Genomic DNA, 23,839 nt, shown 5'->3' on the forward strand with positions numbered 1-23,839 from the left:
ACTCTTGATTAAAGCCACAGTGAAGCCTTACTGCGAGACTGACATTTTTTCATGAGATTTATAAAACACTGTCGAGTATTTGCATGCATTTCCTGTTGCTTTTAAAGCAGGAACCTGTTTAAGCTCCTGCTGCAGCGCTGCTGCGTTTCATACATTAAAAAAAATAATCAAGCCATATTTTAAAAAAAAAAAGCTTTAAATGTTCAGAAATAACACGACACTGGGTGAAAACTCAGCACTCAGTTCAGGAATCATGTGGCAATAACAGAACCTGTTTCAGTAATAACAGGGTCAGAATTGGGCATCAGTTAACTGGGTAAGATGGGATCATGATGTAGTAATAACTGTGTAATAACAGAGCATGTGTATTAATAACCAGGTTATAAATGAGGATGTTATAAAAAGTGTAATAAATGAGAATAACTCCATAATAGCAGGGTATTAAGTGATCAGATTTCAGTAATAACCAAGCATGTGGTAATATATGAGTAATAACTGATAATGCTACAGTAATAAGGGTAGTAACAGAGCTAGTTATAGTAATCACTAGATAATAACTGAGCAAGCCACAGTAATAACCAGTTAATAACCAAGTATGTTTTGATAACAACATATTAATATAAATACACAGGTGATTATAGGAAATTGCACGCACTGATTGGTCGATAAATTCGGATGATTTAACAATTATTCACTGAAGGTGAGGTGCAGTGAATAATAACTGAGACAAAGTCGAAGAGGTTATTATTCACTAATATTCACTGAGCCTGAGGCGGATAATTGTTTTAGTAAAAATACACAGGTCACCATTTCAAAAAAATAAATCGTATTAAAAATAATTTATTACAATCTTCAAAAGTGGCATGTAAATGTAATAACGATGTGGTGCAGACTTGTGTCACTGATCTACATCGAGTCACATGAAATCAATAAAATAACTCACAATTCCACTTTACTTTCGAATAGTTTTAGACCAAACTTCGGAGCATCTTTAGTGCTTTTATTTTAGGAACAGCATTGTCTTTCATCATTTGTAATTCTTCCTCACTTACGGTGACGAAGCGATCGGCCGCCGAGTCGCTCAAGGTGATTATCGAGAAATAGTCCGAATCTCTCAACCAATCAGCACGCACGATTTTCTACACTCAGCTCTGTATTTATACTATCCTAAAGAAAAGAGAAACCTTTATTTGTCACATGCACACTTCAAGCACAGTGAAATTCATCCTCTGCATTTAACCCATCTGAAGCAGTGAACACGCGCACACACCCAGAGCAGTGGGCAGCCACACCAGAGCACCCGGGGAGCAGTCAGGGGTTCGGTACCTCGCTCAAGGGCACCTCAGCCCAAGGCCGCCCCACGTCAACCTAACTGCATGTCATTGGACTGTGGGGGAAACCGGCGCGCCTGGAGGAAACCCACGCGGACACGGGGAGAACATGCAAACTCCGCACAGAAAGGCCCTCGCCGGCTGCTGGGTTCGAACCCGGAACCTTCTTGCTGTGAGGTGACAGCGCTAACCACTACACCACCGTGCCGCCTATATTCCTCGATAATCACCTTGAGCGACTCGGCGGCCGATCGTTTCGTCACCGTAAGTGAGGAAGAATTACAAATGATGAAAGAAAATGCTGTTCCTAAAATAAAAGCACTAAAGATGCTCCGAAGTTTGGTCTAAAACTATTCAAAGGTCAGGTGGAGCTGTGATTTATTTTATCGATTTCAAACAAAGTATTTTATGTGACTCGGGGTAGATCAGTGACACAAGTCAGCGCTGCAAAGTTATTACATTTACATGCTGCTTTTGAAGTCTGAAATATTTTTTAAAAATAATCACCTGTGCATTTATACAAAATCAATTATCCGCCTCAGGCTCAGTGAATATCGGTGAATAATTGTTCAATAATTTTTGTACTAACTAGTAATAACTGAGTGTGTTTTGGTATTCAGTAATTATTTACTCTGGCAATGAAAACTGCTGTTTATTACTGGCTGGCATTTTCTTATATATTGAGCCTCTGACGTCAGATTTTTCATGTTTGAAAAAACGCAGTTCAACATTCCTGACACTTCTAACTAGGAAACCGTAACCATGGCAACAGGCAAAAATAACAGCTTAGCATATCCACATTTTGCTCACATCTTCGAAAATAAGAAAGATTTACGCAGCGAGAAACGCTTTCTGAAAAGACTGGGATATCGGTCTCTGACGTGTTACCATAGCAACAATTGTGAGGTTAGATAAATAGTTAAAAAAAAAAGACAGGTTTTTTCTCTATATATCAGAGTCAGGTTTGTGTTTGAAATTCCAGTGAGACGACTCAGCTTTGTGTTGCGTTATCTGTCCGTCTCGTGTTATTTTCTGATATCCGGATCCTTCTTTGGTCGTTATCTTTTTCATATTGCGTAACTCTTTATGAAAGCCTGCCTCGTCCACGACAAGCATCCTCATCATCCTCATCAGCAGCAGCAGCAGCATCATCAGCGGCCCTGCAGCAGATATTAAAGCGATGTTGTTCGTGTGCATGCTGCGAGACTGAGGAATTGATCAGGACCAGATTGCAAACACAGACTTTTCACAGTTGATTCATAAGTCATGGGAAGGTAATAAAAGGTGCCCAGTGAAGCATTTGAATCCAATTACCTTCTACAGAATGCTGCTGTAATCCAATTATAATTCTTCCAGTTCTCAGGAATTATAATAAGTTATTTTCTAGGGTTTTGACAACAGTGATTTATGTTGAATTGCCTGCCCTTTGACCTGAGCATGGTAAATGTAGCATGAGGTGAATAAATGTGAAGAAAAACGGGATGCTACGATAACTGTAACTGGATTCCGCCATATTTAAAGGGATAGTTCGGGATTTTTGACATGAATCTGTATGGCATCCCCATCAACAGTGTCGTGCAAACACACTGACTTACCCCTGACAGCATCCTGTGAGTCCAGTTCTTGTCCAGTTTTGGTCCAGACGAAAGTAGTCCGGCAAGTTTGTTGGGGTCACGAAAGTAAAACGTTTTTCGTCTCAAAACAGTATGTGTTCAAAAGAGTGATATATTTGCATCACAAAACCGTTGTCAAATAAAAAGTCAGACCTCGAAATCGCTTGGCACTATTTTCTCTCCCTCGGTATCACTGCGCGCTGCCGCCAGGTGACAGCGAAACGCAGACCCACTAAGCTGGTGGGAGACCAAGGCTGCACTCTATCCACGGCTTACACACGTGATGGCACGGAGGATGTGTATAGTGGCAGCATCTGTCCCCCCAGAGAGGATCTTTTCAAAAGCAGGACAGATTATAACAGAGGAGAAATAGAATCAGAATTAACTAGTTAATTGCAGCAATTAAAGGAATAGGTAGGAAAAGGAAGGCGCAAAGACACCGCGCAGCGCCTGAAAACGGGTTTTCAGGCGCTGCGCACCCGTTTTCAGGTGCTGCGCGGTGTCTTTGCGCCTGCAGTGGTGCTTTGCCTGTGCTGTGGCTGAAAATAGTTCCAGATATAAATTGGTCTAGTAAATCCCTTCGTGTTAATTTGCATTGATATGTGTACTCGATGTGAATGTACAGGTCATGAGAAATAATTATAAACAATCTTGAGTTATTTAATTCACTTTTGTAACGACAATGCTAGCTGGACACGCCTGATTACAGTGACTACGCTAAGCTAAGCTAAGCTAACCGGGGCGTTTATAGATCAGGACAATGGCTGGGTCGGCTACAAAACGCTTTGGCTCACTCATCCAACTCTAGGGACTGCAGGGACTGACTCAATTTCATCTGGGGGTGGCGTACTCCTTTAAATCAAAAATAAAATCTCAGGAGCCGAAAGAGCCGGCTCCTTATAGTAAGAAGAGCCAAAAGAGCCGGCTCCCGAAAAAGAGCCGAAATTCCCATCACTAGTAAACAATGAATGAAACAGCCGTGGCTGTCACCTGGCGGCAGCGTGCAGTGATACCGAGGGAGAGAAAATAGTGCCAAGCGATTTCGAGGTCTGACTTTTTATTTGACAACGGTTTTGTGATGCAAATATATCACTCTTTTGAACACATACTGTTTTGAGACGAAAAATGTTTTACTTTCGTGACCCCAACAAACTTGCCGGACTACTTTCGTCTGGACCAAAACTGGACAAGAACTGGACTCACAGGATGCTGTCAGGGGTAAGTCAGTGTGTTTGCACGACACTATTGATGGGGATGCCATACAGATTCATGTCAAAAATCCCGAACTATCCCTTTAAAGCTTAACCCGAGCTCTAAATTCCAGCTGTTACACGATTCCAAATTCATTTCCTTTTGAAACAGGAAGTCAGAGTGATGTCACATTGAAGTTCTTGACTGGTTTACACGTCAACCAACAGCGTCCGAGATCCACCAAACCCCCAACAACAGCAGGTTAGCAAACTCGCTAAATATGGAGGAGAGCAAACAGATTATAATGCGAGCCTTTTCCACAAAATAACAGGAGCTACTTTAGTTGCCAGCTCCGCCTTCTTCCTCTTCATCGACTAAACTCCACCCATTTATTCTCCACTAAGCGATGGTTAGAAAAGAGAACAGTGTGCAACAAGATGTACAGCCAGAAACACCCTGACAAGCCATGTGTACTGGTAATGAGCTGCTCCTCTCGAGCAAGACCTCCCCCCCTGGAGGCGGGGCCTATATCTTCTTGAGAGTATTGAATTGTTCGAACAAAAGACGAGTTCAGGATGAATCACTGAGAACTCGTAATCGATTCCTCTGAACGTAACAAACTATAAAATTATAAATAAAAAACAAGAATATCTTCAAAACTTATATCTTCTATAAAATATTTTTTTTTCCAGATTGTAGTGTATTATTGTATTGGTGTCCATCACGAACGCAAAGGCAAGAAGCCCTGAAGCACTAATTTTGATTTCAGAGGCGCATATCTGAGGATTATTGAGCAGGATAAACAGGTACACACACCAATATCCCTTCTGTTGCGATTTGATTCACTCACTTTGTTTACCTCCCAGTAGAAAAGAACAAATCTACAAATATAATTTGATTTATTTATCCGCAATCATGGACTTTATTAAGCAATATAAAATATACACCAGGAAAAATAGTTTCCTTTGTTTGGGCCTTGTGTTTAGCATTTTCTCACTTTTTCTCCAAAAAAAAACAAGAGTCAAAATAATCCCACGGAAAATCTGGACCAAAAAAAAAAAAAAACCCACTGATGAGGAAAAAAGACACGATGTCAGGGTTTTTAAACACACACTGAGCGGCACTAGAGCGTGTGCTGGCCGCTTTTCTCGTGGAAAAGCGTTGCGAGCGAGTGAACGTCAGGCCACAAGGCATCCAGCTCGAGTGTGTCGGGTTCGTACGGAGGATCAGGAAGGTCCAGAGAGCTGATGGAGCCACTCGGCGAGCCCTGGCCTTCGTAAGCATACGTCTGCAGCGAGTCGTACGGTGGCCCGCTTGTGTCCTGATCCGCCTCCACTACCTTCAGCTGGATCGCTTCCTGGATGTCCTGAGTGGGCAGGGACAGGGACGGACTCAGCGTCTCTACCCCTACAGCTCCGAACGGCTCACACTGCGCCTCCTCCTTCCTCCTCTTCCGTTTCTTACGGGCCTCCGCCGCAGCCTCGGGGTTCCTCAGAGCCGCCATGTCAAAGGCCTCGGTGTCCTCCTCGCCTCCACCTTCGTCATCGTACGTCACCACGTTCTCCCTGATGTCCTCTTCAGAAATGATCAGCGTCTCTTTTTTGCTCTTTTTGCTCCGCAGGGTAATGAACAACACCACGATGGCTGAGAGAAACAAAAAGACAAAACAAAGTGCTAATGTTATAATTAACGTGTGAAAATAATGCGAACTGGTGGCTAACAACTAGCATTAAATGGTACAAACAACATCACTTTAAACGCTTCAGTTATCTCATCTCATTATCTGTAGCCGCTTTATCCTTCTACAGGGTCGCAGGCAAGCTGGAGCCTATCCCAGCTGACTACGGGCGAAAGGCGGGGTTCACCCTGGACAAGTCGCCAGGTCATCACAGGGCTGACACATAGACACAGACAACCATTCACATTCACATTCACACCTACGCTCAATTTAGAGTCACCAGTTAACCTAACCTGCATGTCTTTGGACTGTGGGGGAAACCGGAGCACCCGGAGGAAACCCATGCGGACACGGGGAGAACATGCAAACTCCGCACAGAAAGGCCCTCGCCGGCCCCGGGGCTCGAACCCAGGACCTTCTTGCTGTGAGGCAACAGCGCTAACCACTACACCACCGTGCCGCCCACGCTTCAGTTATTTCAACGTAATTAAAGAAGTGACAAGAATGCTAGTAATGCTAACAGTGAAAATGACATTAGCAACAAATCTGTTACTGCAAACAAGAATACCAGATACTATTCACAAATTACGCTAAAAATGCTAATACTGCTGATAACAAAAACAAGATGCTAGCAACAGTTTATTCCAGCAGTTAGTTTGACAAAATGTGGCTTGTTGACATCAGTGTGACGGGGATGAATAAAGGGACAATGCTAGAATTGCTAAAACAAACCAACTAGCCGTGATTACGGATCGTGTGAGTGAATCATGCAAGTTATTTGACGTGATATTAGCATAGAGGAAATGACAAACAAGCCCCGTGATTACAATCATGTAAGCAAAACAGTAACACTAACTTGGCTAGAAAAAGAACAGATTCACCAAAAATATAAATCCAGTGAGTGAAATCATGCTAATCATTAGCATGATGACAGTGTCTGCTAGCACTTTTCTTTTCATCTCAGTTCAGGAAAGTGAAACAGATGCTTTCAACTCATACAACAAAAACTTTTGCTCACTAAAACAAAAGTTATACAGGAATAAAGTAGTAAAAATATCTTTGCTCATAACAGAATTGTTACAGGTCTGTATTTTAGGAGTTGATGCTCATCAGCGGCTAGTTGTTTACTGTAGTTTGTTCAGCATTTATTAACCAGCTTAAAAGCCTGAAGTGAATCTTTCATTGCAAATCTTACAAAATAATGATCTTTGCACAAACAGTAAAAGTATGAGCTTTGTTTTTTTGTCTTTAGCTTTAGCATCACTGTATGCGAGTACTCCTTGTTACCCAGCAGGATGAGGACGCAGAGCAGGATGGCGATGAGAGCCCCGGTGCTGAGGCCGGCGGAGGACAAGAAGGCCTGGGGTTGGCAGGTCGGGGCTCGGAGGCCGCGCTGGCACGGACATACACGCAGCGTGAGGGTGGTGGTGCTGCTGAGCACCGGCTCGCCTCCATCCCACACCACCACGGCCAGCTGATGGAGCTCCTGATCGGCCCGACTAAAGCCCCAGCGCCGGGCCACGATACTCGCACTGCTGTCTGTTAGAGACAGAGGGGACATTAGGGACGTGACCGAATACAAATACGAGGCCACACCCACTATACAGTAATATACACAAATATAGTAGGCCACACCCACTATAAATCTGTACAAAGATTTATACAACAAGTGTCCTTGCTTTATACTCCCAACACACACACACACACACACACACACACACACACACACACACACACCTACTGAAATCCTTTCCTCTGCTGTTATTTTGTTTAAAGTTTGTTAAAATATTAAGTATATTTGTATTACACTGAATTTGAGAGTTATATTACATATTCAAAAAAATTAAAGATAAAAACTGCTTAAACTTTAGCTTAATTCACTGCTTAGTCCAATCCCAGTGGGTGTGGTCTAATATTCAAATGAGAATTCTTCTACTTTTCCGTCTTTCAGTTTTGTCATGTTTTCTTTCTTTCTTTCTTGATATATTTATTTTTGTCTCACATTCTCTTCCTTACTTGTCTTTTCCTTTTTCATGATTTCACTTCTTCCTGTTTTTTCCTTTTCATTTCGATTTGATTGACAGCTCTCTGTCTGAGATTCCGCCTGCAAAGTCATTGAATCGTCTAAACACAGCGGCACGGAAACAGGATTCAACCTCCACAGAACAAGACGCAGTTATAGAGGAACACAGCAGCTCTGTGCACTTCGCAGCCACATGCGATGTTATCTTCCACTCAGTAGTTTAGCTTTCATTGGCTATATTACTCAGAAGAGTCCATTAGAGCAGGAACACCGTTCTGGAAGTAAATATAAATATCACAATGTCTTGTAATTGGTCAAGGTAAATCGTAACCCAAGATAAGCCCCACCTACTTTCCATTAAAAAGGCAGAAGTGTTAGTGGAGTCTCTGAGTGTCGAGTAAGGGAATAGAAAGACATTCTGTGGTTTGTCCTCACTCTTCCCTCTTCCTGTGTCCACCTGCTACTCATTCTTTCTCTCCTCTCGTTCTAATTTCTTCTCTCTGCGTCTTAAGCCCTGCAGCTGATGTGTGATCACGATCATCTCCTCTGCGACGCTGATTCCGGTCTCTCAGGAGCAGACGCACAGCAGGTGATGGAGTGAGGGAGGGCACATCTCTACTTCAGGATGCCGTCTGTCTCCTTCTTCATGCCAACTACTGTGTGCAAACAAACACAGCTGGGGAGGTACACCTCCTCCTCCTCCTGCTCCTCCACCTCTTCTTCATCATACATGACTTTCTCTTCACAGACCAGAGTTACGTGACATGGTGCAAAACAAGATTCACAGAAATGTGATAAAAGTCTGAAATATTCACATACAGCAACACCCTGAGGCGCAGTGCTACGTCTGTGGAAACAAACACAAAACAAAGCCAAGAAGCTGCAACAGTGCACATCCTGCACAAAGACTGAGAGACACAAAGGCCACGCCTCCATCACTAAATCTCACAGCCAGAGGCCACACCTCCATCACTAAGACTGACAGCCACAGGGGCCACGCCTTCTTCATTAAGACTGACAGGCACAGAGGCCATGCCTCCTTCACTAAAACTGACAGCCACAGGGACCCCGCCTTCTTCATTAAGACTGACAGCCACAGAGGCCACACCTCCATCTCAAAGCCTGAGAGACTCAAAGGCTATGCCTCCATCACTAAAACTGACAGCCACAGGGGCCACGCTTATCATGAAAACTGATAACCACAGAGGCCACGCCTCCTTCACTAAGACTGACAACCACAGGGGCCACGCCTCCATCCCTTCAACCGAGAGACTCAAAAGCCACGCCTCCATCACAAAAACTGACAGCCACAGAGGCCACGCCTCCTTCACTAAGACTGACAGCCACAGAGGCCACACCTCCATCGCAAAGCCTGAGATACTCAAAGGCCACGCCTCCATCACTAAAACTGACAGCCACAGGGGCCACGCTTCCATCATGAAAACTCACAGCCACAGAGGCCACGCCTCCTTCACTAAGACTGACAACCACAGGGGCCATGCCTCCATCCCTTCAACCGAGAGACTCAAAAGCCACGCCTCCATCACAAAAACTGACAGCCACAGAGGCCACGCCTCCTTCACTAAGACTGACAGCCACAGAGGCCACACCTCCATCGCAAAGCCTGAGAGACTCAAAGGCCACGCCTCCATCACAAAAACTGACAGCCACAGAGGCCACGCCTCCTTCACTAAGACTGACAGCCACAGAGGCCACACCTCCATCGCAAAGCCTGAGATACTCAAAGGCCACGCCTCCATCACTAAAACTGACAGCCACAGGGGCCACGCTTCCATCATGAAAACTCACAGCCACAGAGGCCACGCCTCCTTCACTAAGACTGACAACCACAGGGGCCATGCCTCCATCCCTTCAACCGAGAGACTCAAAAACCACGCCTCCATCACAAAAAGTGACAGCCACAGAGGCCACGCCTCCTTCACTAAGACTGACAGCCACAGAGGCCACACCTCCATCGCAAAGCCTGAGAGACTCAAAGGCCACGCCTCCATCACTAAAACTGACAGCCACAGGGGCCACGCTTTTATCATGAAAACTGATAACCACAGGGGCCACGCCTCCTTCACTAAATTTCACAGCCAGAGGCCACACCTCCATCACTAAGACTGACAGCCACAGGGGCCACGCCTCCTGCACTAAGACTGACAACCACAGGGGCCACGCCTCCATCACTAAAACTGACAGCCACAGAGGCCACGCCTCCTTCACTAAGACTGACAACCACAGAGGCCACACCTCCATCGCAAAGCCTGAGAGACTTAAAGGCCACGCCTCCATCACTAAAACTGACAGCCACAGAGGCCACGCCTCCTTCACTAACAGCCACAGAGGCCACACCTCCATCGCAAAGCCTGAGAGACTCAAAGGCCACGCCTCCATCACTAAAACTGACAGCCACAGGGCCCACGCTTCCATCATGAAAACTGACAGCCACAGAGGCCACGCCTCCTTCACTAAGACTGACAACCACAGGGGCCACGCCTCCATCCCTTCGACCGAGAGACTCAAAAGCCACGCCTCCTTCGCTGAATCTGACATGGACAGAGGTGCAAGTTTGTACAATAACAGGTGGTTACAGTGAAGGGGGTGTGGCCTCTTTTTTTTTTTTCTGACAGCATCAGTGAACAAGGCTTTCTCATTTGCATTCAGTGTTAAGCCGATTTGAACAGCTACCATTTTCTCCGAATCAGAAGAGTGATTAATTCTTCTGCAGGGAACTGCAATCTAATTCATTTCACTGCTGCTCATGCCCGGCGTTGTGGAGTGTGCAGTCACATGACCCTGTTCAACTCACATTAATGAAGCCCTTTGGATGAGCAGCAAAACTTCTCCAATATCACAAGCCCACGTACTAACTGTGTGTATTTCTTTTTCTGAGATGAGATGATCAGAAACTTCATGTATGAGTCACAATTCAAAGCATAAAAAATACATTAAAACTGTCACAAGTTCAGTTACAGTCTGTTTGATTTGAAACTGTTCAGCGATTCAGTGTTGAGAGATGCGTAGGCCACACCTCCTTAAGTCGGAAACCACACCTCCTTAACTAGGAGTTACAGATGCATAGGCCACACCTCCTTTACAAGAGTTTACAGATGCATAAGCCACACCTCCTTAACTAGAATTTACTTATGCATAAGCCACACCTCCTTAACTAGAATTTACTTATGCATAAGACACACCTCCTTAACTAGAATTTACTTATGCATAAGCCACACCTCCTTAACTAGAATTTACTTATGCATAAGCCACACCTCCTTAACTACAATTTACAGATGTATATGACATACCTGCTTCACAGAGACTGAGAGGCACATAGGACACAGAGGCCCCGCCTCCTGCACTGACACTGTCAGATATACAGGACCACCTGTAATATATATTATTTTTTATTACCATGGGGACATCGTTTAGTTGCAGTTGGAGGAAAAAAAAATACAGAAACAAACTGAAGCAAAGCCCTAAAATCTCTGACAGCAGTACTCTGAGCTCTCCGAGTCTCTCAGCGTCTGTTTCTTATCTCCCAGACTGCTTCGTTAAACCCTCACAGCCCTCTTCAGGCCTCCTCCATTGCTATTCCCTCGTTCCCTCTTTCTCTCAGTCCTCTAAAGGAGCAGTCTGCTTTCTGCACGTTAATCATTTCAGTCTGACCATCTCTAAAAAGGAAAAAAAAAAAATCAGCCATGAGGCAACAGCATCACAGAGCTGGTTTCCAGGGCAACAACATCGCTGGCCTTGATATGAGAAGAGTGTGGTTTGATGAGGGAAGGAGCAAAGATCTATGTGACAACACACAATGTTAAATATGTTTGTCTTGAGGCAGTCATGCTTTACTCAGAGCAAACATTTGGGATTTGGCACGCATGAGGTGAATTTCATTAGTAAGATAAGAGCCGAGAGTCCCTCCTGGATTTGATGTGATCAGGTGAGAGAATCCGACATTCTTCGTTCTCCAATATTATGTGTTCTGATTGAAAAACATCTCACTGTTTCAGTTTTAATGATTAAATATGAAGTAACAATGTGATATAAGAGGGGCATGGTAGTGCAGTGGTTATTGTTGCTGTCTAACCCCTCCTGGGTTCCCTGTTTGATCTCAGGTTACTGTCTGTGCACAGTTGTACATGCTCTCTCTGTGTCCATGTGGGTTTCCTCCAGGTTCTCTGCTGCCTTCCAACTGTGCAAAAACTTTCCAGTAGCTGGTGTAGCCAAGCAAAATTAGACCGTGCTGTGAATGTGAGTGCATGGTGCTATGAGATGCATGTATGGTGTCCCAATACAGGGGACATTTTCATCATGAGGATGTAAACACTAGGTTTCCTCCCCCTTATCTTGCACCATGATGGGTGCTTTGGAAATTCTGCAGACTCGGCTAGAACCGTGTCTATGGGTCAACCCTAAAATCTACACTAATTGATGGTCTGCTGCCAAGAGCGAATAAATTTGTCAAAACCTTGACAAGGTCTTGTGGTAAAAGCATGTACAATCAACAAACCAGTCAGTACAATGTCTCTGGCCAAAAACCGCATTTCTACCAAAGGTTCTGTTGGCTCTCAAGTGGTGTATAAAAAAAAAAAGTTCTTATTGTCAGGAGATCACAAGCTTGTATTCTGATGATTCCATGGCCATATGTGGTTGGGAGCCAAGGAAGCGTCATTGCTCTCTGGATGGGAGGGATGGCACACTCTCACACCCCTGTCAATCAAAGTGACCCCAGCCAATCACAGGTGTCTGTGAGCTTATGTATGTGGAAGAGGGTAGATAGCGTTTTCCACCGAGTCTGTTAAACTGCCCCTGTGATACTGCATGAGATGGATCGAGCTAGATTCAAATGTCTTGGCGATAGCACCTGTTAACCGTCACCTTATCTGATTGGTAACTGTTAGCTGGCTGGGGGGTGGGAATTAGCACGCTACCAAATTGGGAAGAAAAATGGGGGAAAACTTGGTATTGACACTGTACAATCTTTCAACCTCTATGAGAATGTGTGAGAATGTGTGGTCCAGCTGACTATCCATGTTCTTGGTGAACTGTGAACTCTGATTTCTGACTTTCATACCTTCATTGTCCTTGAGGGTGAAGTTTGGATTGGCCCGAACATCTGCTGGCAGAGCGAAGGAAAAGCGTCCGTTGGCAAAATTGTCCCTGTCCATAGCCCTGATGGTCTGGATGACCTGCAAAGACACAGAACAGCAACAAAGAACTGAAAAAAAAAGCCACAATCACACTTCAATTTAACTGCAGTGACTGAAGCCATGCCCTGTCTTTTTCTTTTCTTTTCTATTTAATCCAGCAATCTCTTCACGCTCTCTCAGCTTCTTGGATTAAAGGATGTTTGGCCCAGCGTGACACCCAGATTGCAGGAAGCAGATGCATGCGATGATGTTCTGTCACACTGTTAACCTAATTGGCTTTCTCACACAAGTCATGCCTGAGACAGATATATTATTGCAGTTCACCTGTAGGCGTGGGGAAGGCTTTGCCCACCACAAGTTGGAAGGATTAAACGTTCACACTGACTCAATCGCACGCTGACTTTCACTTCCTGCTTCTAATAAGGGCTCCAGGTTGCGACGGAGTCTTTTCTTGCTCGTTACTCGCTACTGATACCGCTTCAAGAGACATGGGTGCCCTTGCTTTGTTTCTCTTTGTCATGTTCTTTATGCTTGGCATGGAGCCAAAAAGACAGAAATTGACAGAAAAAGAAATTCTGCACTGCTTTAAAAATGGAGGTGTACCTTAGGACCACGAGCTGTCTTAGTGGTTAGCATGTCTGCCTCTTGATTGGGAGACCGCGAGTTCTACTTACACTACCGCTCAAAAGTTTGGGGTCACCCAGACAATTTTGTGTTTTCCATGAAAAGTCACACTTTTATTTCCCACCATAAGTTGTAAAATGAATGGAAAATATAGTCGAGACATTTTTCTGGCCATTTTGAGCATTTAATCGACCCCACAAATGTGATGCTCCAGAAACTCAATCTGCTCAAAGGAAGGTCAGTTTTATAGCTTCTCTAAAGAGCTCAACTGTTTTCAGCTGTGCTAACATGATTGTACAAGGGTTTTCTAATCATCCATTAGCCTTCTGAGGCAATGAGCAAACACATTGTACCATTAGAACACTGGAGTGAGAGTTGCTGGAAATGGGCCTCTATACACCTATGGAGATATTGCACCCAAAACCAGACATTTGCAGCTAGAATAGTCATTTACCACATTAGCAATGTATAGAGTGGATTTCTGATTAGTTTAAAGTGATCTTCATTGAAAAGAACAGTGCTTTTCTTTCAAAAATAAGGACATTTCAAAGTGACCCCAAACTTTTGAACGGTAGTGTATGGTCGGGTCATACCAAAGACCATCATAAAGCTAGTACCTACTACCGTCTGGCAAGGCACACTGCAATATAGATGCCAGTGGGATGTCAAACTCTTGTGGTTACCAGAGGATCCGCCCCCCCACTGTAACCCTAGCTGTATAGGTGAGAGGTCGAGGGCTACGGAAACTGAGATCAGCACCGCCCAACGTGCCTTTACAGCTTGGTTAATACTGGGATGGGAGACTGCCTGGCAAGACCAGGGCATGGCGTGGGAAGGACTTTAGACCTTAGTGATGGTGTACGCTATAGAGGTTAGCTATAGAGAAGAACAGTAATTTTCTGTTACATTAGCCATTTCGCTTGTTGAATTTTGGACTCTGATTGACAGATATATTCCATTCAGCTAGCATGATACTGAACGAGTCGAAGAAGTAGCTGAATGGAATATATCTGATATACCACGAAAGAAAGCCAGACAATATTATTATTATCATACATACACATTCCTTTCAGGTGTTCAATGTGTCTTTCTCTTTCAAAATTCTCTCAAAATCTTTCATACTTAACGAAGCAAACCTGGCAGCCACGTTCGTTTACAAATTGTCCCAGTCGCTCGCTAGCGTGGAAGTTTTACATCTCCGATGTGTGATGTCTCCCTCTTACTTATCTGAGATTTTAACTATTCGTGATCATGGGTCACGTTCTTGATCCTGCGTTCTTCGGGTCAGCTTCTGTTAGAAGTTCCAAGGTCAAGATATAAACAGTGGGGTGATCGTTCTTTTGCTGTCGCTGCTCCCAGACTGTGGAACAATCTGCCCCCCGACATTCGCACCACTACTGATCCCGGCCTTTTTAAATCAAAGTTGAAGACCTACTTTTTTAGATTGGCATACAATCCTGACTAGGGGAGCCTTGTTTTTGAGGGGTGCTTCGTTTCGTCTGTTTTATTTCATGTACTTCTGAAAGGCTTTTGGTAATCTGCAGCACGGTGGCACCTTCCGCAGTCAAAACCTGTGTTTTTATGTGTTTTGGTGTTTTGTTTTATGGCTTTGATGTAAAGCACTTTGGGTACCTTTTGGTTATTGTAAAGGGCTTTATAAATAAAATTTGATTGATTGATTTGATTGATGTCATGTTGTCTTGACAACCGTGCAATATCGTAAACCATATTCAACACTCATTCTCCACTGAGTAGTGACGTAATACACGTAGGATAAGCGATATGCTAACAATATTGCATGCTATCAAACCAAATGAATGAAACCCATTAGAAGGGAACAGAACACGTGTTTTTATTCCATCGAAAAAGTGTCCTGTATGGATAATAATGTTATATAACAGCAGCTCTGACAGTAGCGCAGGTGTATATTAATGCGCTTGTTCTAATACGTTATTGTTTCTATGGCAACAGCTCGTTCACAGGGACTTGTACGGTGGACGCTCCACATTATGACCAGATAAAATGGTGTGTAACTGTAGATATGGTGAAGTTTTCTGTAAGGAGACGTGTTTGTGACATTTCTGGAAGGAGTCTCCAGTGTCAGCGCTTTGTAACAGTCAGAGGTGAAGCTGGAACTTTGTAAAGTTTTCCAACATTTTTGTTAGTAGGTGTTTCAGGTTTCTCTGTTTATCCCTGCTAGAATGTATGTGACAACAGACACTAAATTGCTTCGTGGATGTTCCTCAACATTAAATGTTGATATAAAAAGTACAAAGTGACATTCTTTAGTTATGACTGTTGGCTATAAGACTTTAACAGTAACTCAGTTTCATCACACCACCACGCTGTGGATTATTTTTCTGTAACACCACAACACTGAGTGTTTTATTCCGTCCATATTGTATAACTGTTTAACATCACAAATGTGTCACCGGTTGGAGTTTGTCTGTCCGGAAAGCAAGAAAGCAGGTAAATAATAAACTGTCGTACATGCAGGATCCGTTCGGCTCATCCTCCATGTTTAGTGATCATCATTCAATGGGAAAAAGATAGTCCAAGAGTCAGGAACACGGCAGCTCTGCGAGCTCGGCTCATTTGCGCACGGTCCTGAATCGCAAAAAGTGTGACGATTAGCATTTTCCGGACCTCAGTGTGGGCCACTATCTGCTCCTGAACACTGGATACGCTGAATTATTTATGGATTCAGTAGGCTTCGGAAGTCTGCAGAGCCACAGATAAATCCAAGCCTGATGGTGTCAGACATATAAAGGGACAGTGTGTATGCTTTTATAAGTTGGCAAGGAGAAGTGGAATGAAAGACAGAAGAGGGATAGAGTGTTTGTGGAATGGTTAAAGATTTAGACAAAGAAAAGGGAGCAGAGAGAAAAATGAGAGTGCGACAGCAGTGAGAGCAGCAAGAGAGGCTTTCCAGCTGTTCAGAGAATAGATGAGAGATGAACGCGTGACAAGGAGAAATAGAGTGTTGGAGAGTGAAGTGAAAGAAAGGAAAAAAAGAGAGAGAGTTTGGAGTGATCAACCTACCTGGCCTGCTTTGGTGCTCTCACACATGATGATGTCACCGTCAGTGTGGATGTACGGCGTGTTGTCATTGACGTCCAGGACTTGGATTGTCACGGGGACGGAGTTCACTAATTTGGGATTGTCTGAAACACACACACACACACACACACACGGAAGTAGTTTTCCAGATGAATATTCCTGGCGTCCGCATGTCTGATTATTTACAGTATTCATGAAACCCATGGCACTGCTTAATTCTCAGATCTGACTGGTCAGAAGGTGTTGATTAATTTCCTATAACAGCAGCTTTGAAGATATTTCAGCTACAAAGAAGATAGCTACTGTTAAAACAGCGGTTAGCTCATGTTAGCTGGCCAACACTAGCCATAAAGATTACAAACATCTACAACTATGACTTAAAAGATCTTTCAAAAAATCCTGTCAAGTTAGCTCATCATACTGGCTGATGAATGTTAGCATTTACCTCACGTTAGCAAGCTGAATAATGTTGGTGTTTAGCTCATGTTAGCAAAGTGACTCATGCTAGCAGTTACCTTATGTTTGGCTAAAGCACTAAAGCTAACAATAAATATTGTTAGCATTTTTAAAAATGACTTAAATCTCTCTCTCAAAAACAACAACAACAACAACAACAACAACAACAAAACATCCTGTCAGATTAGCTAGAGGTCTAACACTAGCAATTAGCAGTGAGTGTTTTTAGCTTGTGAGCAAGCTAGATAACATTAGCACTTGGATCATGTTCGCAAGCTGACTAATGCTGACAGTTACCTTATGTTAGCTGGCTAAAGCTCTAAAGCTAGCAGTAAATATTGTTAGAGGTTTTTTTAATGACTAAAATCTCTCTCTAAAAAAAATCCTGTCAAATTAGCTAGTGGTCTAACACTAGCAATTATAGCAGTGAGTGTTATTAGTTTGTGAGCTAGCTAGATAACATTAGCACTTGGCTCATGTTCGCAAGCTGTTTAGCATTAAGCTCATGTCCTGCACTGCAAAAAATTATATCTTTGCAAGTAAAATTTTTTTCGAATATATGCAAATTCAACTAATTTTTATCTTACTGAATTGATTTTCAAAGGAATATAAAATTATAGATATGTTGACTTGTTTCAAGCTTGTCTTATTCTATTGATAGATAGATAGATAGATAGATAGATAGATAGATAGATAGATAGATAGCAGTGGCGGCTGCTGGTTTTTAAAACAGGGGAAGCCCATTTTACGTATTCATCGTAAAACCTGTAGGCCGGATATCAAAGCATAGAAAGGTGTGCCCCATTAGCATAGTGAACTAGACAACCCCACCTAGTGGCAGAAAGTATTTTTGCTTGTACATTTCATGTTATAGTCTGGCTTGCCAGGCTAGTGCCTCATATCCTTAATCAAAAATATCAAACATCCAAAAATCACTGGCTATTCAACGAAGAGCCTTGAACATCATACCCTGATATGCAACACAGAGTCTTTAACACAACACCCAGCTGTGCAACACATCCTTGAACATCTTCTGCAACACAGTCTGGAAATTCATAACCAGGTAGGCTATGCAACACACAGAACCTTGAATATTATACCCAGGTATAACCTATAACACAGAGCCCACCATTCTCTTAACATTACTGAACAATATACACACTTCACATTCATGAACATTATATGATGCACACTATTTATACACAAATTCTGCCCTCCGCTCCTTTTCCAGAAAATGGTCTGTGACCCTGTCATACTAGCTTGTTACGTAGCCTAGATGCTGCGTTGCGTCTACTGTTTGCCCATGTGGTTGCTGTGTTTTTTTTTCCTTAAGAGTGATTCGCTGCAGGTGCGCCTTGGGTGCCGGAGCCGCCCGATTGGCCGGTGCCGCCAGTAAAAGGCTCGCCGTCTCCTGGGCTTCTTATGTTGTGTTCCCATTTTTTCAATTTTATGGGTTCGTAACATAAATGGGGGCTCGTCCGGGAGAGAATTAATTGATTTATTAATTAATTAATAATCAAAATTTAGTCCTTGCTTGTGCGTAAGTCACCTTACGTTTTAGATCCGCTTTTGAGGCTTTTTGCGCTTCCTTAAACACCCCTTGTGTTTCGTCCTCGCTGCGAATCTTTCTCCGTCCCATGTGGTAGGTTTGTATTCTTTGCTGGTGCCTACTAGCTGTTTAGAGTTGTATTTTTTTTTGTGTGTGCCATTAACCGTAGTTATGCTTAACCTAGATGAGTTTGTTAAAGCACCAACGCAGGAAGCGCTGCTTGGTATAACTCGTGATGAGCTTCTACGTGTTGCAGGGCATTATAAAGTTGATGTTCGTGGGGGTATCACTAAAAGTGAGTTGCAGGTGCAGCTTATCGACGCGCTGTATAGCCAAGGTGTGTTTGGCGAAGTCGAGAAAGTCGCCCCTGAACCTCCGACCACTCCCACTAAAAGCTCACTCGAGTGGAAGCGCCTAGCGCTGAGAGAGAGGGAGCTTGAATGGGAGCAAACTAAATTAAGAGAGCAGAGGGAGCATGAGCTCCGTTTAAAAAACCTGGAACACGATCACGCTGTACGCTTAAAGGAACTGGAGTTGCAGGCTAGGGCAGCTGGCGTACCATCCAGGCATGATTTTGACGTGGCTCGAAATATACGTGTAGTTCCACCGTTTAATGAAAAAGAAGTCGATAAATTCTTTAATCACTTTGAGCGTGTGGCTACTACATTAAAATGGCCACCCGAGGTCTGGACAATGGTATTACAATGTGTTTTTACTGGTAAGGCCCAGGAAGCATATTCCTCTTTGCCACTAGAAGACGCTTCTGATTACCAGAAGGTCAAACAGGCGGTACTTAGGATATATTCGCTCGTTCCTGAAGCCTATCAGCAAAAATTCCGGTCATTTTCAAAACCCGACTCGCTGACGTATGTGGAATTTGTTAGGGAGAAGGAAATCCTCTTTGACCGTTGGTTGCAGTCACAAAATGTCACCACCCTTGAGGCGGTTCGCAACTTAATTATAGTAGAGGACTTCACCAACGGGGACGGCACGGTGGTGTAGTGGTTAGCGCTGTCACCTCACAGCAAGAAGGTCCTGGGTTCGAGCCCCGGGGCCGGCGAGGGCCTTTCTGTGTGGAATTTGCATGTTCTCCCCGTGTCCGCGTGGGTTTCCTCCGGGTGCTCCGGTTTCCCCCACAGTCCAAAGACATGCAGGTTAGGTTAACTGGTGACTCTAAATTGAGCGTAGGTGTGAATGTGAGTGTGAATGGTTGTCTGTGTCTATGTGTCAGCCCTGTGATGACCTGGCGACTTGTCCAGGGTGTACCCCGCCTTTCGCCCGTAGTCAGCTGGGATAGGCTCCAGCTTGCCTGCGACCCTGTAGAAGGATAAAGCGGCTAGAGGTAATGAGATGAGATGAGACTTCACCAATGGACTTCCACAGGGCGTCGCCACCTACCTGAGCGAGCATAAAGACTTAACATCTGCCAGAGCAGCCGTGCTAGCGGATGAATATGCTCTTGCTCATAAACGTGATCTCACTGGAAAAACTAGCTCTTCAAAACAAAGTGGGCTCATTAAAGGGCCGGTGCGTGGTCGCATGCCTTCCCCGCCCCGTCAGTCGAGCGTTAGCCGAGTCAGCCAGGTGTCTAGAAACACAGTTCCAACATGTGTTTACTGTAAGAAAAAGGGCCACGTCATGGCTGATTGTTACAGGTTTAAGCGTAAAAATCAAACTTATCCCGCTTCACCAGTCAAAACGGAGACTGGTTTATGTGTTTCCAGTTCTAAAAAGGACGAAATAAATGTATCTGATTCAGATGCAGACAAATCCCCAAGTGGGTCTTTTGCGCCGTTTATTTTAGATGCCACTGTCGCTTTACCTGGAGTGCCCGGCGAATGTGTGCGTATTAAAATATTGCGCGATACCGGTGCTTCACAAAGTTTTTTGCTTAAGGAGGTGTTGCCTTTCAGCGACAGTACATATACTGGAGATGATGTCCTCGTACGAGGATTTGAAATGGGTTTCGTTAATGTCCCTTTGCATAAGGTGTCCCTTTCGTCCGACTTAGTTACTGGTGATGTAGTTGTGGGGGTTCGCCCCTGTCTCCCCGTTGAAGGTGTAGCAATGCTGCTGGGGAATGATCTCGCCGGTGGGAAAGTTTTGCCTTGGCCAATAGTATCTCCACAGTCTTCAGGTGTTCGTCCGTCCGCTGTTGTCCCTGAAGTTTATCCATCCACCGTAATTACACGCGCCATGGCGCAGCACTATAAGTGTGACAGTCCAGATGTTATGGTGGATTTAAGAGACACTTTCCTTGCTCATCCGTTAATGAGCAGTGTCTCATCGCCTCGCGGTTCTCATTCAGTCACGTCTAAACTCCCCCTTAGCCGCGAGCAGCTAATTAAAGAGCAAAAAGACGATCCCTCTCTGACACCGCTCTTGTCCGAGGCCACATCGAAATGTGATAATGATGTGAAACCTCCGGGCTATTTTATACAGGATGGTGTGTTGATGCGCAGATGGCGGCCTTTGACTGCCCCTGTGCATGATACATGGCATGTTGTTAATCAAATTGTGGTGCCAACAGTTTATAGGGATGAAGTGTTAAGTCTAGCTCACGACCACCATTTTGAGGGACATCTGGGTGTCAATAAAACTTCCGACCGAGTGCTACAACATTTTTTCTGGCCAGGAATTAAACGTGACGTCATAAGGTTCTGTAGGACATGTCACCTGTGCCAAGTCGTAGGGAAGCCTAATCAAGTAATTCCGCCTGCTCCCCTACAGCCAATCCCCGTGTCTTCTGAAGCATTTGAGCATGTAATCTTAGACTGTGTGGGTCCTCTGCCTAGAACTAAGCTGGGAAATCAGTACCTACTCACGATCATGTGCAGCCTCACGCATTTCCCCGAGGCCGTTCCCTTAAGGAAAATTACAGCCCCGGTCATCGTGAAGGCGCTTTTGAATTTTTTTTCTGTGTTTGGTCTCCCAAAAGTCGTTCAGACAGATCAAGGGACAAATTTTCTGTCTAAGATATTCAGGCAAGTCATGCAACAACTAGCGGTTCAACACGTTACATCAAGTAGTTATCACCCCCAGTCACAAGGTGCGCTTGAACGATTTCACCAAACCCTCAAAACAATGCTAAAAACGTACTGTCTTGAGTTTGAACGTGACTGGGACGAGGGAGTGCCGATGTGCCTCTTTGCCTTGCGTGAGGTGGTTCAGGAGAGTCTAGGGTTTAGCCCTGCGGAGCTAGTCTTTGGGCATACTGTGCGTGGGCCATTGAAGGTTCTCAAAGATGCGTGGCTTACTGAGACGGCCAGTTATCATGACCTAAATGATTATGTCTCAAAAATGCGTTACAGGTTGAAGTGGGCTTGCCAACTGGCAAAAGAGAACCTTGAGTTGTCTCAGGGACGAATGAAAAAACGGTACGACCGAAAACCTGTCTCTCGCCATTTTTCCCCTGGTGACCAAGTCATGGTTTTAATGCCAGTGCCCGGCTCTGCTTTACAAGCGCGCTACGCGGGCCCTTATCGCATGGAGCGAAAAGTTGGTGACTTAAATTACGTCATTGCCACCCCCGATCGCAAAAAGGTAACCAGGCTGTGTCACATTAACAGACTAAAAGCCTACCGGGCACGAAAACTGACAGCCGCCGCAGTAAGCACTGATACAAAAGGGGAACTGTCCGGGTCATGTGGTGCTGAACTTGCCACTCTCTCTGCTTCATGTGCAACCGCTGTTCTCTCTGACCAGCCTCCCGACGTTCCTGGCCCGCCTGTTGAGTTAGTTGAAGGGAGGCTTAAAAATTCTGAAATCCTTAGCGATCTGCCCTCTTATTTTTCCCACCTTGCTAAATCCGAGTCAGCTGACTTGATTGCTTTGCTGAAGTCCCACGAAGGGCTGTTCTCTGACATCCCTCGCTGTACCACCGCTATCGTGCATGACATTGATGTCGAGAATTCAAAGCCAATCCGCCAACACCCGTATCGCGCAAATCCATTAAAGCGTGAAATACTTAGACAGGAGGTGAACTTCATGTTGGAAAACAAAATTGCTGAGCCAAGTAGTAGCCCGTGGAGTTCCCCATGTCTATTAGTTCCCAAGCCTGACGGTACGTTCCGTTTTTGCACCGACTTTAGGCGTGTTAACGCAGTAACCAAGCCAGACAGTTTCCCCTTGCCTCGAATGGATGACTGTGTTGACCGCCTAGGTTCGGCCAATTATGTGAGCAAGCTAGACCTCCTCAAGGGATATTGGCAAGTCCCTTTAACCGAGCGTGGTAAGGAGATCTCAGCTTTCGTTACACCTGATCATTTTCTACAGTATGTGTGCATGCCTTTTGGTCTTCGAAACACCCCAGCCACCTTTAAACGATTAGTTAATCGAATTTTTGATGGTGTGTCTAATTGTGAGGCGTACTTAGACGACTTGATTGTGTATAGCGCCACCTGGCGGGCTCACGTGGAACATCTTGCCACCGTCTTTGAAAGACTGTCTAATGCGAACTTGACAGTGAATCTAGCCAAGTGCGTATTTGGCAAGGCCACCGTGGTGTACCTCGGCAAAGTTGTTGGACGTGGAGAAGTTCATCCAGTGCTTGCCAAAGTGGAAGCAATTCTGAACTTTCCACCTCCAACCTCACGACGTGAATTGCGCCGTTTCCTGGGCATGGTGGGCTACTACAGATCATTCTGTAGAAATTTTTCGAGCATTGCTGCCCCTCTCACTGACATGCTCAGCACAAAGCATGTGTTTGACTGGGATACACCCTGTCAATCCGCCTTTGAATCAATCAAAGCGCTGCTCACTACTGTGCCTGTGCTGGCCGCGCCTATCTTTAACATGCCTTTCTCTATTACGGTGGATGCAAGCGATTTAGGGGCGGGTGCTGTCTTGTTTCAGGTGGGCAACGATGGTCTGGACCATCCTGTTGGGTTTTACTCACGCAAATTTAATCAATACCAACGCGCCTATTCCACCATCAAAAAAGAAGCGCTTGCGCTCATGCTGGCTCTACAGCACTTCGAGGTATATGTTGGCGGGGCAGCTAAGGTTACCGTATTCACAGACCACAACCCTCTAACATTTCTCAACCGTATGTGCAACAACAACCAAAGGTTAATGCGTTGGAGTCTGGTGCTTCAGGGCTATAACCTTGACATTAAACACATTCGTGGTCGGGATAATGTCGTGGCTGACGCGTTAT

General features: G+C 44.6%; 1 protein-coding gene across 1 annotated transcript in view; it reads right to left on the minus strand.

Moving 5' to 3' along the window:
• Nucleotides 1-5,258: 5,258 nt before the first annotated feature.
• cdh18a (cadherin 18, type 2a) overlaps nucleotides 5,259-23,839 on the minus strand; it is a 101,360-nt gene continuing 82,779 nt past the window's right edge. The window contains exons 8-11 of the mRNA XM_060905602.1: nucleotides 16,659-16,780; nucleotides 12,917-13,031; nucleotides 7,101-7,352; nucleotides 5,259-5,779 (exon numbers count right to left, since the gene is read on the minus strand). Coding sequence (XP_060761585.1) covers nucleotides 5,259-5,779; nucleotides 7,101-7,352; nucleotides 12,917-13,031; nucleotides 16,659-16,780 — 1,010 coding nt within the window. The remainder of the gene's footprint in view (nucleotides 5,780-7,100; nucleotides 7,353-12,916; nucleotides 13,032-16,658; nucleotides 16,781-23,839) is intronic.

This window comes from Neoarius graeffei, chromosome 23 (assembly GCF_027579695.1).
Source record: "Neoarius graeffei isolate fNeoGra1 chromosome 23, fNeoGra1.pri, whole genome shotgun sequence".
NCBI classification, from domain to species: Eukaryota; Metazoa; Chordata; class Actinopteri; order Siluriformes; family Ariidae; genus Neoarius; species Neoarius graeffei.